Source organism: Taudactylus pleione, unplaced genomic scaffold, assembly GCF_031769625.1.
Source record: "Taudactylus pleione unplaced genomic scaffold, aTauple2 ptg000041l, whole genome shotgun sequence".
NCBI lineage: Eukaryota > Metazoa > Chordata > Amphibia > Anura > Myobatrachidae > Taudactylus > Taudactylus pleione.
In genome coordinates this window covers 30,528,623-30,545,490 of record NW_028284443.1, presented here as the reverse complement: position 1 = coordinate 30,545,490, position 16,868 = coordinate 30,528,623, and the positions used below count along the sequence as shown (strand labels likewise).

Genomic DNA, 16,868 nt, shown 5'->3' with positions numbered 1-16,868 from the left:
CGACTGTTCGGCTGAACAGACCGAGTTGATCGGCAATCTCCGGGATTCGGCCACTTATATCAATGAAACGGCCTTGGATATCAGTACCCTGGCGTCTCGGATTTCTTCGGCAGCTGTAGCTGCTCGTCGCACCTTATGGTTGCGATCTTGAAGCTTTGCCTGTTAATGGAGAAGTCCTATTTGGTCCGGACCTGGACAAAATTGTAGCCACACTGGCGGCAGCCAAATCTGCATGTCTCCCGTCTGCTGCAGTTCCTTCCAGTTCAGGTACGTCGTCCTTTTGGCCTTATAGGGCCCAGGGTAGGCCTAAAGCACAGTCCTTTCCCTGACAGGCTGGCCCTAAAAATCGGCCAAGCCCCGGAAGCAGGCCTGGAGTACCAGATGTCCGGCCCCTAAACCAGATGACAAGCCTGCGACCTGACGGTCCGGGCCTCCCTCTGGTGTTGGTCAGTCACCACGACAGATACTTGGGTTCTCGAGGTGGTTTCTCACGGGTACGCCCTCTGCATTCGGCACAGGCCCCCGTCTCGGTTCTTCACCACGGGTCTTCCATCAGACCGGAACAAAGCCTTGGAACTGCGGAAGGTTTTGCACACTATGCTCCAGGCTGGAGTTATAGTGCCTGTTCCATTCTCCCAGGGGGGCCAGGGTTTCTATTCCAATCTGTTTTTGGTGCAGAAACCCAATGGGTCGTATCGTCCGATCCTCAACCTCAAAGCACTCAACAAGTCTTTGCGGGTGCCGAAGTTTTGGATGAAGACCCTACGGTCCATCATTCTGGCTCTGGAACCTGGGGATTACATGGTGTTGTTGGACATACAGAACGCTTACCTGCATGTCCCTATTCTTTTACGCCATCAACAGTTCCTCAGGTTTGCAATCCGCAACGACCACTTTCAGTTCCGGGCGTTACCTTTTGGGCTGGCGACAGCACCACGTGTTTTCACCAAGGTGATGGCGGTCATGGCAGCTTGTCTGCGGCTGCAGGGAGTCCGCATGTTACCATACTTGGACGACCTTCTCTTGGTGGCAGGATCTCCTGAGCTCCTTCTACGCCACTTGGACCTGACCATTGTGGTACTGCAACGGCACAGCTGGTTGATAAACTGGCAGAAGTCCACCCTAATCCCGTCTCAGCGGATTCTGCACCTCGGGGCCTTATTGGACTCCGGACAGCAAAGGATCTTTGTGACAGAGGAAAAGATCTCTGCCTTGCAGTTGACGGTGCGCAGTTGTCTGCAGAGCCGCCGGGTGTCTCTGCACTCGGCAATGAGGTTACTGGGCTCCATGGTGTCGGTATTCGACATGGTGGAATATGCCCAGTTTCACTCCAGACCTCTGCAGCACCTGATCCTGTCCAAATGGAATGGACTGCCTCAGAGTCTACGGTCCCAGATGATGGTACTCACGACGGAGGTTCGCCTGTCCCTAGCCTGGTGGTTTTAGACGACCTATCTCAACAAGGGTCGTCCGTTCTGGGTGGCGAATTGGGTCCTGTTGACAACGGACGCCAGTCTTCGGGGCTGGGGAGCAGTCACGGGTCCAAACTTGTTCCAGGGCAGGTGGATTCGGGTGGAAACGGAGCTTCCGATAAACTTCTTGGAGCTCCGTGCAGTGTTCAATGCTCTCCAGCAGGCACATCAGGTTCTCCAAGGTCGCCCAGTGCAGGTCCAGTCGAACAACGCTACCACCGTGGCCTACATAAATCGGCAAGGAGGAACCCGAAGTCGGGCGGCTCTCGTAGAGGTGTCCCGAATCCTGGTTTGGGCGGAGCGCAATCTCCCGGCCACATCAGCGGTATTCATCCCGGGAGTCCTCAATTGGGAGGCCGACTTTCTCAGTCGTCAGGACGTTCATCCGGGGGAATGGTCTCTGCATCAGGACGTCTTTCAACTGCTGGTGGACAGGTGGGGTCTTCCAGAGATCTACCTCATGGCGTCACTGCACAAGTTGCCGGTGTACGGGTCTCGCACAAGAGATGAAAAGGCATCTCTGGTGGATGCTCTGTCCGTCCGGTGGACGTTCCGGTTTGCTTATCTGTTTCCTCCGTTTTCCCTTCTTCCTCGGGTAATCCGGAAATTCAAACAGGAAGGAGGGACGCTCCTGTTGATAGCTCCCGCATGGCCCAGATGGCACTGGTTCTCAGACCTTCAGGGTCTGTCCGTGGACAGTCCTCTGCAGTTTGTGCTACGACTACGTTCTTTCAGTGGTGTCGACCCAGAGGTTATGCACCTCGGGAGTTCCGTCTGTCTAGAGTGCTAGCCTTCCTGCAAGCGGGACTAGACCATGGGCTTCACCTTGCTTCTTTGAAGGTAAATGTTTCTGCCTTGTCTGTCTGGTTCCATTGTAGGATTGCTACAATCCCTGATGTGCGCACCTTTATGCAAGGTGTTCTGCGAATTCAGCCGCCATTTGTTCCACCGGTGGCGCCTTGGGACTTGGCTGTGGTTCTGAGGGCTCTCCAGGGACCGCCGTTTGAACCACTGGGCTCAGTGAATCTTACATGGCTAACAGCTAAAACTGTTTTCCTCCTGGCCATAGCTTCGGCCAGATGTGTTTCTGATTTAGGGGCTCTCTCTTGTAGACCCCCTTTCTTGACTTTTCATGGGAACAGGGCAGTGCTGCGCACTCGTCCTGATTTTCTTCCCAAAGTTGTTTCCCGTTTTCATATCAACGATGAAATCGTTGTGCCGGCTTTTAACTCACCTGGCCTTTCAGTGGGTGAGGCCACTTTGGATGTTGTGCGGGCCTTAAGGACTTATGTTGACTGCACTTCTTCGTTTAGGAAGTCGGACGCCTTGTTTGTCCTCTATGGCTTCCGTAAAAAGGGTTGGCCTGCTTCAAAGCAGACTTTGGCAGGCTAGATTCGTATGGCCATTTCAGAAGCATATCTTCATGAAGGCCTTCCGGTTCCTTCCTCTGTGAGGGCTCATTCCACTAGGTCTGTGAGTCCTTCGTGGGCAGCTCGATGTGGTGCCTCGGCAGTCCAGATCTGCAAGGCTGCCACGTGGTCCTCTGTCCATACCGTTGTGAGGTATTATGCGTTTGACACCTTTGCCTCTCAGGATGCTTCCTTCGGGCGGCAGATTCTCCTTTCAGCACAGGAGCATCCCCACCCTTGAAGGATACTGCTTTGGGACATCCCCAAGGTATCCTGTGGACACCCTATGGACCCTGATGTAGAAAATATGAGATATGGTAAGAACTTACCTTTGTTATCTCTATTTCTACGAAGTCCATAGGGTTCCACAGGACTCCCACCCTGTCGCACCTGTGCTGCGGATGGGCTTTGCTCTGGTCACCGGTTTTTCCGTCTCCCTCTGGTGAGAATGTGATTCTTGTGTGTGTCCAGATCTTTTTTCTCTCTCTTCCTTTTCCTCCTCCGACCTATGGCTTGCTACGTAACTGAGATGCCTTGGCTCGGGGGCGGGGTATAGGAGGGGGACCCTAGTGCATCCTGGGAGGCTTAAAACTTAATTCTATGGTGCCCCATGCCTGACGTCATCACCTATACCCCAAGGTATCTTGTGGAACCCTATGGACTTCATAGAAATAGAGATAACAAAGGTAAGTTCTTACCATATCTCATATTATATATATGTATGTTGGGAATCGGTATGGAATCCCGGCTGCTGCATGGCCGGCAGTTTGATTCCCAGCAGCGGCAGCCCGACAGATCAGCAGAGCCCGGCAGCGGAAGCCCGACAGCGCTGGAAATCCCGATCGTCCCTAAGGTAAGTATAAACTAACCTAACCCCCTAACCCTCCTTAGGGGTGCCTAACCCTAACCTCCCCCCCAAGTGCCTAACCCTAATCCCCCCTCTAAGTGCCTAACCCTAACCCCCCCTTCCCCTAGCCTAAACCTAACCCTCCCGGGGGGGTGCCTAACCCTAAGTCCCCCCCGGGTGCCCTAAACCTAACCCCCCCCCCGCGCGGCTGTCCGCTCACAGTGCCCGGCATCCCTTCGATTGGGATGCGTGGCTCCGGTCTCCCAGCATCGGGTAAATGACAGGCGTCTAGATATAGATGCCGGTCATTTATCCCACGCCGAGATAAAGCAGCCGGGAAGCCGGCTGTCCGTATTAAGGCAGCCAGTTTCCCGACTGCATACCAGTGGGTGTGGGTGCCGCTGGGTTTGCAGGTTAGGGGGCAGTAGCAGATTACGGTGCCGACAGCGCTGTGCTATTCTTTATTTTCCCAGCGGCTGCTCTGACCCCTGCAACCGCTGGGTGTGGATCCTGCCGGACCCCCGCTTGCAGGGCGGGGGGGGGGGGGGTGGTAGAGGATGACAGCGCTGTGCTGTTCTTTATTTTCTCGGTGGCTGCAGAGGTCAGAGCAGCCGCCGGGAAAATACATACCTGCACAGCGCTGTCGGCACTTGCAAGGCGAGGGGAGGAGGACGAAGATGACTGCGCTCTGCTGGTATGCTTTTCCCCGGCGGCTGCTCTGACCTCTGCCGCCGGGCGTGTCCTGCTGGACTGCCGCTTGCAGAGGCGGAAGGGGGAGATGACAGCGCCAACAGCACGCTGTTGATTGCTATATTCCCGACGGCTGCTTTTTCCTCTCTGCAGTCGCCGGGTGAGGGAGGTGAGGTCCCTCTGAGATTGGCGGCTGCTAGAAGATCATCTTCCAGCAGCCGCCTACTGAGCTTTTATGACTGGTCGTATGAGATACGACCATGTCAGGGAAGCCCAGTCTGGTATGGTCGTATCTGATGCAACTGTGCCAGGCAAGTGGTTAAAGTATGTAGGAGTGTTATTTACTTCAATCCATTTGTAAGTGTAGATATGTGCTTGTGGTTTAATGTTACATTGTGTAACTAATGTGACCATCATTTTTGTGTGATTTATTCATTATATTATTGTACATCCTCAGTATAACCCTCTCTCATAGGATCTGCAGCCTGAAACGTTCCAGCCTAATAAAGTATTATTTATTTGTCTATGACCGGGTTTGGTAAAAGGGGATAACCATTCTCAAACACTCTCTCCCACAAATAGGAGTTCTCCCAAGCCAGCCCCTGGTAGCTAGCTATCGTATATCCAAGGCTTGGGTGGAGGCACTATAGAATTAACCCGAAAGCATAGCAGACGTACAGATAGTCTGAATACCCTAATTTTGTAGTAAAGTAGGGTTACTTATCTGTATCTGTATATATATTTTTTTTTTAAAAGCACTTTACAAATAATAAACCTCAAATATACAGTAAAGTATTTCTTATACTAATCCATTTCTGAATTATTTTTTTTACTAGGTTGCAGCTATTTATAAAGATCCAAGTATTGGGAATCTCATAAATATCTTGATTGTAAAGCTTATAATAATTCACAATGAACAGGTACAGTATACATAATTGTAATTTAATATTTTGCAGTTATGATTGTGGGATCAATCCTTAAATATCAATGTACTTCAATATCTGTTAAAACATAAAGGCAAGTTTGCACATTGATTAATATTTACTTACTCTGACAACACAAGGATCAATATATCATTTTTGTCCAATTACATAGGCGTCAAATTGACTTATATTTGCCAATCTGTCCCACTGGCAGTTGTCTGACCAGTACCACCACGTCTGGGTTCTGGTATTGTGGTTAGAAGACTTCAAATAAATGCAGATAGCTATCATCTGTGGTCATTTTACAACCACTTTTACCAAAATGTCTATTTTCTTTTTTTAAATGTATTTCCATTCCTTCTGGACAAAAAACTCCAGTGGCAAAATAGGTACACATTCTCTGAAGTTACACATTTTAAACACAGCTACTATAAAGTGCAAGGTAACAGTGTTACCAAGGTAACAATCTGCTTTTGTTTTAATTCTGGTAACAGTCAAGTGTTATTCAATTATATTAAATTTATTTTATAATAAAACAGAGCATTGGATATTCTTCAAATATGACAATATATCCATCCAAGACATACTTGCCATCTGCCCTCATTGTCAGGGAGATTCCATGAAATAGTAGCAAACTCCCTGAAGAGCCTAGCAATCTCCCTGATTGCACCTTAGCCCCATTATGTAGCTCTTATATAGAAAAAAAACTTAGATATATACATTTAAATGGGATCATTAGCATAATTTTTCTGCATTGGTTATAAGGTACAATGGGGCAGATGTATGAAGCTCTGGGAAGTGATAAAGTGGAGAGTGATAAATGACCAACCAATCGGCTCCCAACTTTGTCATTTTTCAAAAACAGCCTGTAACGTGTGCACTCCAGATAACACCAGTAAGAAAAAGAAATGTCAATACAATAATACCACATCCGGGGTCGAAGTCCTCTATAGGATATAGAAATGTTCATCATAATGGATTATATTCCGGTTCTTCTGGCATATACCTTGTCAAAATGTAAAAAGAGAAAAGACAAGATAAACAAAAATAGTGTAGTAGATTGTAACAAAGGCCCTGATTCAGAGCCGGACGCTCTGACCAGAGCGCTCGCTCTGAATCAGGGCCCACCTCCATAATTATGGAACGTCCTCCTGGACGCTCATATAGCTGTGGGTCACCACCCACAGCCTATACGAGCGTGCAGGTTGATGGTCGCGATGGTCTTGACCATCGCGACCATCGCCACTGCGAGCCGAAGCCTGCGGTTGAGTGTCTCAACCGCAAGGCCCAGAGTGATTTTGGCTCTATCAGAGCCAAAATCACTCCCACTGACATCACTAGTGATGTCAGTGGGACCGGCTTCTGACGGTAGGCGTTCCCTTGGGAACGCCCCCGTCAGGGAGGCACGCCCCTGGCACGCCCACCAAAGGGGGCGTGCTGTCAATCAACATCGACAGCACGCCCCCTTTGATCAGACACAACGAGCTAAGGAAAGTCCTTCGCTCGTCGCGTCTCGCGCATGCGCACGACGAAGCTCCCTCCGTCGTGCGCATGCGCAGTGCACACCATCGACCCACTTGCGAGCAGACAGCCGCTCGCGAGTGGGTCTGAATCAGGCCCAAAGTCCTTAATATATAACAATGGGACGTAACTTCTTCCGCCTTAATCCAAAGACATAGAGTTATTGTACCATACTCACGTAAGAGTGTTACGGTTTCCTCCTATAAAGGTATCTTTGGCTAGGAAGTCTTGTCACCCGTGTGCGAGTATCCAATAATGGTGCTCACCATCGTGAAACATGGGATGTAATATAGAAAGATGGGCATACCCCAACTCCTACTTTGAGGTAAATTCGTATGTTCATAGGGGTATCTTTCTGATGTTGGAGTCCTATTCCTTTATATTGCCCAGTACTTCTTCCTCATATCTCAAGTGGGTCGGGGGGGAGGTACTCACACAGTGATTGTCTGACCGGCCACCAGTCCCTGCCGCAGTCCCAGTAGTGTATTTGGGGGTTGGTGATCTCCCCCTTGGCCTTTCCCATTTTTGCAGCCCCTTTGCGCAGTTGTCCACTGTACTCTTTTTTCTTTGTAAAGCCTGTAACATGAGTGACTGGTCATTTATCACTCTGTGCTTTATCACTTCCTATAGCTTCGTACATCTGCCCCAATAATCCCTTTGGCTACATGCATTTTATGAATAGTATCAGTGTGTTTTTATTAACAAAAGTAGATCTTACTGACTGCTTTGGGGCTCATTTAGTTATATGACATGCCCCTCAGATGTTGCAGTACACGTCCACTTTAACGCAGTGCTCATAGGTGTTGCTTTCACACTCTCCCTGAAATGCTTATTTATAAAGTAGGAAAGTATGTACACACCAGCTATACAGGATCAGTCAGCATGTACACCATACTTGCCAACTCTCCCTGATTGTCAGGGAGACTCCCTGAAATAGCAAGCAATCTCCCTGATTGAATCTTACCCCCATTATGTTGCTCTTATATTTAAAAAAACAAAACAGATATACACATGGTTATAAGGCACAATGATCCCTATGGCTACATGCATTTTATGAAAAATATACAAGTAGATCTAACTGCTTTGGGGCTCATTTACATTAGGATGTAAGTCAGTTATATGACACGCCCCTCAGATGTAGCAGTACTCGCCCACTTTACCGCTGCGCTCATATGTGTTGCTTTCGCAATATCCCTGAAATTCTTTTTCAAAAGTAAGCAGGTATGATCAAAGAATCACCATCCAAATCATGTGGGGAGTTTGAGCTAACCATGTAGTAAAAGTGACAATAATGTACATTGTTGATGTCATGTCATTCATATTTGAATCTCCTATAGAGCTTGAGGAGCCAGCCAGCTGGCGGATTGCTATGAGGTAAAATAAATAGATTTACAGTCATATTACACAGCTGAAACCATGTTTTTGGTCTCTGATCTACATATGAGACTATCAATCAAATCATAAGAGTTTAGCACTGATCAACTATATACACTATCTATCATCTGGTTCTTACAGAATTGGGCCTTTTATAATAGATAACAGATGTTGGTTTTTTTACACATGGGACATACAAATAATTACTCCCAAGAGTAGTGATGTAACTAGGGAATGTGCCTATGTGCAATATATAATGAATTTCAGGCAGGCATGCAGTTGGCAGTTACATCCCTGCCTATGAAGTGTTTTTACCAAGTGGTACAGCTGTTACTTTATATACATCTATGTTAATGCTTTTATACTATTGGTTTTAAAGGGTCATCTAATGCGATACTTGATACTCTTTATGTATTCCAGCTAGTAAATAAATATATTTGGCACATTTCCATATTTGTTGGCCTTTGCTAGCATAAACTGTCTACTTTTTACAAATTAGAGAAAAAAAAAATACTAGTAAGCATTTTCAAAATCGTGTGGATGAGCCCTGATTCGCCCAATGTTATTTTTCCACAGCACTCACATCCACATTACAGGTAATATTACAACCAATCTACAACCAATATTACAACCAATCTATTAAATGTTTCAATAATTATATCAGAGTGTAGTGTATAAATATTTGTTTTTATTTGTTTTTATTTCAAACATCAGGATGGACCAGTAATCAGCTTTAATGCAGCTACAACACTTCACAACTTTTGTGTTTGGCAAAGAACACAAAATGTTCCTGATGATTCTCATCCTTCTCACTATGATACTGCTGTTCTACTTACCAGGTATCATTTGCCAAACTGTAGCGCTACTCTATTACTTTGGTTCATTGAAAAGTTTAATGACAATGACAGGTCCATGCACATAATCTTAAAATTAGTATTGACTAGTCTTTGCCCACAGCTTCGCTCATGTGGCTGTCTGTTATGACTCGGCGGAACTAATTTTACAAACTCAGTAGTGGCATCTAATATTGTGATATATATTTTATATTGTAGACATTGGGCCTGATTCAGAGCCGCTCGTAAGCGGCCGCTCGTTCGTTCCGAGCGATGTTAGCCCAACTGCGCATGCGTACGGATCGTTATACGCATGCGCTAACCAGTCAGTGCGGCCGAAATTCATGTGCTCGCAAAATAGCGAATGCCTGCTATTTTGAGTGACAGAAAGAGGCGTATGTGGGTGGTAACAGGGGAAGGTGCTTGAAAATGGGGAGTGGAAATCAGAACGCAGGCGTGCTTAAAGGTCAAAACGGGCGTTTTATGGGTGTGCATATTTAAAACAGCAGCGTCATGGACCACGTCACTGGGTTATTTTATAGTCAGAACTGCTCGCAAAATTGTGGTAGCAAACACCAACCCCAAGAATAGCGAGCAGTTCATACCCTTGTCGATGTACTCGATTAATCTAATAAATAGCGGACATGACGTAGGATGCGAGCGGCCAGGGGGCGTATTTTTCCAAAAAACTAACGCAAGTTTTGTTCGCTCGTTCAGACATAGAGGTGTGAACAGACCGCAAACAGCGAACGGTTCATTTGAATAGCCACCCCTAGTTTTAGAACGAACGACCGGAAATAGCGAGTGGCTCTGAATGAGGGCCATTGATCACAAAATGTCTTTGTAAACAATATTTGCAGTTTTTTCTTCAGGGATTAACACAAAAAGATGCTTGGGGTTACTAACTCATGAGCAAGTCACTTAGCCTACAGTAACACGAAAAGTTGCAAGTTACATGAGCAGCGACTCTGATATATAGTATTTTAGTATTTGTCTTGGTGCACCATCTACTGGATTGACATGTATACTTCAACTTCATGAGTCAAGATAAGCTGCCTGATTAGTGCTTAATGTATAGTTGACTTTTCCTGCGAAATAGATCTTGAGATATATATATATATATATGTAAGAAAAATATCCACATTCAAATACCTCTCTACCAACACTGGTCTAGTTCCAAGCAAAAGCAAACCTGTTTAATGAAGTCTTGTTTCTATGTCAACAGTGGCACCAATAGATTGATGGAAAATGCACATTGGTTTAGAAACTGTAGCTGGTAATGAAAATATCATGGTAGCAGTACAGCTGCAGCATTATCAGCTTCAGTAGAAAGAATATTTTCAACATTTCGTTTGGTGCAGTCAAAACTGAGAAACCGCTTCGGTACTGACAAAGCTGCAAAACTTGTGTTGCTTTTTAAGGCAATTAATAAACCTACTGTATAGGCTTATTCAGATTTACAAATCAGGCAAGTCAATTGCCAACCATTGTAACTTTTAACATCACTGCTGTTTCTTTCCTTTGGCAGTTTGTGTGATTTGTGTATAGTTTGCGGTGCCATGCCATGATTCATGGTGGCACTGTCAAGTCATTTAAATGACAGTATTTTAAAATAACTTTGTATTATTGTTTTTACTTAGTTTATTTGTTTAATTGATCGTTTTTATAAAAATCTAATTTAGGTTAAAAAATACAATTGAAATCAAACAAATCTGATATTATTATTTTTTTTTTTTTTAAATCATGATTTCTTTCACACCCTGGTAACCACAGATCATCTGTATCTGCTATAGTTCAATCTGCTTGTTTTGTGTGTGCTGATTCAATTTGGTTTAATGCAGAATAGGAGCTGTACTCTAAATTGAAGAAGCATCATAATTTGAATATATAGGAGTTTAATTAGAAAGTATTACTTTGCGTATTCAGTTAAGATGAGGATACTTTCTGTGGTGGCTCCTCCTAGATATGACAACATAGCCCCATATGTTTACACACTCTCTGATGCCTCCCCTGCTGCACAATGTCCTAGTCTAGGAATTAGGGCCGGCTCTAGGGGTGTTCGAACCAAAGAGGACGCACCCCTCCCCGACATCCTGATTTCAGCGGGACAGTACTGTCCCACTGTTCCACCTGTGGGCCGAAGTGGCCCGCGGGTGGTGAAATCAGGAGGTTAGGGACCCCCACCGCCGCAGCTGTGCGGCAGTGCCGGACCCCCGGAGTGTGAATGGATGCAGCTCGCATGCGCGCGGCATACATTCACAGACGGGAGTGGTCTAGGGGAAGCCCAGCCATTGACGGAGGGCTGGGCTTTACCCCCAGCCTGACGTTACTTGGAGGCATGCCATGCGGGCACTTTCATGCCCCCAATTTCGGTCCATGCCCCCAATTTCGGTCCCGCGCTAAAGCAGGGCGCAGCGTACCGTGCTGGCACAGGGTGCTCAGACCCCTGCAGCCGGCCCTGCTAGGAATACTTCTGTCACTCCATTTGGCCTATCCAACATTCATAGCTGACTTAACCAACCAATGAAAAACATGAAATAGTCAGGTTTACCGGACATAAACTCATTTGGTGACTGAGCAGTCCTCTTCATTATTTTCCCCATATGTATTACATAAGAAGATGATTCCAGGTATATAGTTCTAGCTGGGATACCTGGCGTTTCCTGGGTTGAGGACTGGACCCTGAAGTACACCTGAGCCTTGATTTGTTTAAATTGTCCTTGCCTATAACCCCTTTACATTGATCCTGAAAAGGTCCCCACTGTTTGCTAACATGCATGCAAACAGTGGCATAACTACCATGGGTGCAGTGGTGCAGCTGCTTCTTATGGTGCCCAAGCTGCCTCTGTGGCCCGCCGATCCCCCTGCACCCAGTCACGCACACAAGGTGGGCCTGTCCAGTCAGGGTTGCTTAGGGGAGTACGGTTGTCAGCAATGTTGATTTGGTGCTGCCCTGCCAGCTGATTACAGCTAGCGCACTGGCAGGAAGTGATGAACAGACAGTGCCGCCGATCGTAAGGTAATCAGAGCTTGCGGACTGGCAGCCAATCAGAAACTCGCGACCGGCGCCAGATTCAAATTGAGCTGGCGCTGTCTGTCCATGTCTACTGCTGCCTGCGATGCGCCAGCTGTAATTAGCTGGCGGCCCTGTCCCAAATTCACACCTGCTGGAGGGACATGGGGAGGTGATTTGCTGGGGGGGTGACTGAGCAGTCCTAATGTGTAAGGGGCACTACTAATGTGTGGGATAATGTGTTATATGGGGCACTGCTACTATGTGGCATAATCTGTAAAGGGCATTACTGTGTGGTATAGTGTGTAAGGGGCATTATTGTGTAGTGTAAGGGGAAGTACTGTGTGGCATAATGTATAAGGGGCACTACTACTGAGTGGCATAATGTGTATAAGGGGTACTGCTGTGCGGCATAACCAGGGGCGCCGAGAGGGGGGGGAGCGGGTACAGATTACCCGGGCCTGGGCTTCCTGAGGGGCCCGGAGGGGGCCTGGGTCCGGCGCCGCTCCCCCCCTCACAGCAGCCCAGCACACAGCGTGTGCTGAGCTGCAGTTGGAGACTGCTCATGGCTGCTGAGCAGCAGCCACAGCAGTCTCCTATGCCTGTGCGGGGGAGCGATCACACTGATCGCGCCCCCCCTGGCTTTGCGCCGGGCTGAGGGTGGTCAGAGCGTCCCCCCTCCCCAGCGGCGCTGCAAATCTTTTTTTTTTCTCGGCAAGGGGGCGTGGTCACGCCTCCCTCGGTTAGGCCACGCCCCCTATTACCGGGGCCCGCCACGGCTCTTGGCGGGCCTGGGCATAACCTCAATGGGCTCTGTGTGGCATAATCCTAACATGAATGGGCTCTATGTGGGGACAATTGTGTGTGTTTTTCTTACCTATGTGTGCTATGTGGTCCACAAAGTTCCCCCTGGAATTGTGCTGGGCTGAGGGGCTCACAGCGACCCCTTCCCAGTGCACGAGGCGCTGCAAAAAGGTTGTTATTTTTTTCTAAGGGGACGTGGAAACATTTAGCTTTCTGTGTAACTTTTGCTTGCTCATTTAGTTAGCATGGTACTGATTTAAATAGGACATATTTATTTTAGGAATTATAGAATGTTGTCATGTGCTAGTTAAAAAAAAGTGTCTCTTAGGCTATAAAATTATTTTATTTATTTTTTGAGATGTTGGATAGAGAGTTTAAAATTGTAGTACATTGTGAATGGGGATAATGCTGGGTAGACACTTAAGGTGCGTACACACTACACGATATGCTCCCTGAGCGATATCGTGTAGTGTGTCCCCGGCAGGCTGTGCTCAATGTCGTTCATGACATTGAGCACAGCCGCTGAATGATATCATTAACGATATCGTTCAGTGCCGGGCTCTCTCCCCCATTCCCTGACATGCAGCAACCTGACGAGGTCGTCAGGTTGTGCTGCATGCTCAGGCGATGGACAATGTCGGAAACGACCAGCGGGAGTGCGCATCGCTGGTCGTTTCCTACATAAAAGTGCACGATTTGTGCATGATTACTGAGCGACTGCACGATTACGATGTCGCCCAGTGTGTACCCACCATTAAAAGACAAAACGGTGGACCAGCGATAATGTAAGTTATACACACTTACTAAAGGCTGCTCGATTTTTCTGGCCAGATACCACAACTGTTGTGAAATCAGTGTCGGCAGTCCCTGCAGCCAGTATAGGGGCGGACGGCAAGTCACCTGTACACACATGCAGATGCACCGATAAACCTGCATGATTTATTGGCATCGGCTGTGCTGCAGGGCCGACCTGATAAATCTCTAAATGATGACGTTCACAGACATATCTGTTGAACACACTCGCCGATCCGCTACCGATATATCTTTCAACGTTTGATCGAACAATATATCTAGTAGTGTGTACCCAGCATAACAGTCTAGATAGAGTTGGTTGTTTAATTGGCAAAGTAACATAACAGATTTCTTTGTCTGTCACTGTTTTTATTCTCTTATTATAACCAGTTTTTTTTATTTGTGGGAACAGCTGCTGCCATAAAAATATTAGTAGCATGCCCATACCTCTACACAGTTATTGCTGTTGACTTTTTATACAGTACATTGCTAACTAGTTTATTTGCAACTTATCAGTGACAGAAGCCACTGTAACTTTGAATTGTTATTGAATCAGTACTGCTTAAACACACTGAAGGGGCAAATGAGGAAGGCTCAAAAGGGTATTGTGTAGTGTGTGAATACTGGCCCTGATTCAGAGCCGGACGCTCTGACAGAGCGCTCGCTCTGAATCAGGGCCGTCCCTCTGAATTTTTAGAGCGGCCTCCTGGCCGCTCGTATAGCTGTGGGTGACCACCCACAGCTATAGCAAGCGGCCATGAAGATGGTCGCGATGGTCAAGACCATCGCGACCATCGGGCTTGCGACGAGAACCTTGTGGTAGGGTCTCGTTGCCGCAAGCCCTGGAGTGCTTTCGGCTCTATCAGAGCCGAGAGCACTCCCACTGACATCACTTGTGATGTCAGTGGGGTCGGCCCCAGATGGTAGGCGTTCCCATGGGAACGCCTCTGTCTGGGCAGCCACGCCCCCGGCACGCCCACCAAAGGGGGCATACTGTCACTCACCATCGACAGCACGCCCCCTTTGTAGCGAGACCCGGAGCGACGGCTTGGCCGTCGCTATTCGGGTCTCGCGCATGCGCACGACGGAGCTGGCTCCCTCATGCGCACTGGCCAACATCGACCCGCTTGCGAGCGCTCAGTATCAGGCCCACTGTTCATTGTAAAAGCTATATACTGTAGTATTCACATAAAACTAAAAGAATAGACTATACTAATGCCGCCCATACACGGTGCGATATGCACCATGCGACGTGACGGGGGATCTGACGTCCGACATATCGGGCAGTCCCCACACACGGAGCAATCGGGTGGCCAACTGCCCAATATGCCAGCTCCCCCCTCCCCCACCCGCATAGCGCTGAATGGGATCACACATCGCATCCCCAGATCAACTGAACCTGCAGTAAGATCTGGGGGTGCGATGTATGACCCCACGGGTGCGCGCACTGGCCGATATCATGCCCATACACGGTGCGATATAGCAACCACATCGTACCAATCCGTCGGATCGGCTGCTTTATCGCACCGTGTATGGGCACCTTAACATCTCTTTTGCATCACACTTTTTGACACAATTTGAATGATTGTACAGATTAAATGAATCGCCAATGATATTTTAGGTTTTCCAAGCATGATATTTAAAAGGTACTGTATTGTACAGACAGATATGTTTTCATAACTTGATCCTTTAATACATATGTTAAATTATACAATATTGACTGTTCTTACATATTTTGACAACCTATATAATTGATCTTTTCTATAGGGAAGATATATGCAGAGCCAGTAATAAGTGTGATACTCTAGGTAAGTAGCGCTAAATAGATTTGTCAAGAGAGTATTGCTGTTTCTGAAGTTGTATAATCTGATTGATATATTTTTTTTGGTATGTGTAATTGTATTTCTAATATAGGGGGGTCTATGGGGGTCATTCAGACACGCTCGTGAGCGGCAGTACGCTCACAAGCGGGTCGATGTTCCCCCACTGCGCATGCGCACGACGGGCATGTGCGCGAGACCCGGCGAGCGACGGGCTCTCCATCGCTCCGGGTCTCGCACCAAACGGGGCGTGCTGTCGATGTTGATTGACAGCACGCCCCCTTTGGTGGGCGTGCCGGGGGCGTGCCTGCCAGATGGAGGCGTTCCCATGGGAACGCCTACCGTCTGAAGCCGGCCCCACTGACATCACTAGTGATGTCAGTGGGAGTGATTTTGGCTCTGATAGAGCCAAAATCACTCCAGGGCTTGCGGCAGCGAGACCCTACCGCAGGGTCTCGTCGCAAGCCTGATGGTCGCGATGGTCAAGACCATCGCGACCATCATCATGGACGCTCGCATAAGCTGTGGGTGGTCACCCACAGCTATGCGTGCGTCCAAGAGGCCGCTCCATTTTCAGGGAGGAGGGCCCTGATTCAGAGCGAGCGCTCTGGTCAGAGCGTTCAGCTCTGAATCAGGCCCTCTGTACTAAGCTTTGGGGAGAGATAAAGTGGATGGAGATAAAGTACCATCAATCAGCTCCTAACTCATTTTTCAAATGCAGCTTGTAACATGACAGTTACGAGCTGATTGGTTTGTCTTTGTCTCCATCCACTTTATCTCTCTCCTAGGCTTATTACATAGACCCTTTACTCGCTGATTAATTTGCAGATTTGACTGAAGTACTTTGGTATGTTTTAATAAACACAATCATATAATATGATTTATCTATATAAAGAGTGCCCCAAAAAGGAAATTTCTTTTTTTTCCCTGTGCAATATTGAATCAAATATATTTCTGTATTTTTTCCTGGGTGCACCAGCAACATAGTATTATCCATAAAGGAATTTTATATCCAGTAACATTAGAACATTGTTGGTATCCTTACGTTGAAATTGAGTGACTACTTTATTCATCCAGTGCACTAAATCCATCCCTTGGTATGTTTTAATAAACACAATCATATCATATGATTTATCTATATAAAGCGTTCCCCAAAAAGAAAATTTCTTTTTTTTGCCTGTGCAATATTGAATCAAATATATTTCTGAAGTACTTTGTTCTCAGGTTGAATGTTTTACATTGAAAAACAAATAAAGGATATTTGATTGGAAGGAGCAGAATGTATGTAATAGTGGTCAAAGTACTCCATATACTTTAAAAAAAAATTGTTTCCACTTTACCACCACTTGTCTGCAGATGCATATTGTTAC

At 47.1% G+C, this 16,868-nt stretch overlaps 1 protein-coding gene across 1 annotated transcript in view; it reads left to right on the top strand.

Annotated features, from left to right (window-relative positions):
* The window catches only part of ADAMTS20 (ADAM metallopeptidase with thrombospondin type 1 motif 20), a 339,290-nt gene that overhangs the window by 124,341 nt on the left and 198,081 nt on the right, over nucleotides 1–16,868 (top strand). The window contains exons 5-7 of the mRNA XM_088456448.1: nucleotides 5,255–5,338; nucleotides 8,951–9,075; nucleotides 15,446–15,486. Coding sequence (XP_088312574.1) covers nucleotides 5,255–5,338; nucleotides 8,951–9,075; nucleotides 15,446–15,486 — 250 coding nt within the window. The remainder of the gene's footprint in view (nucleotides 1–5,254; nucleotides 5,339–8,950; nucleotides 9,076–15,445; nucleotides 15,487–16,868) is intronic.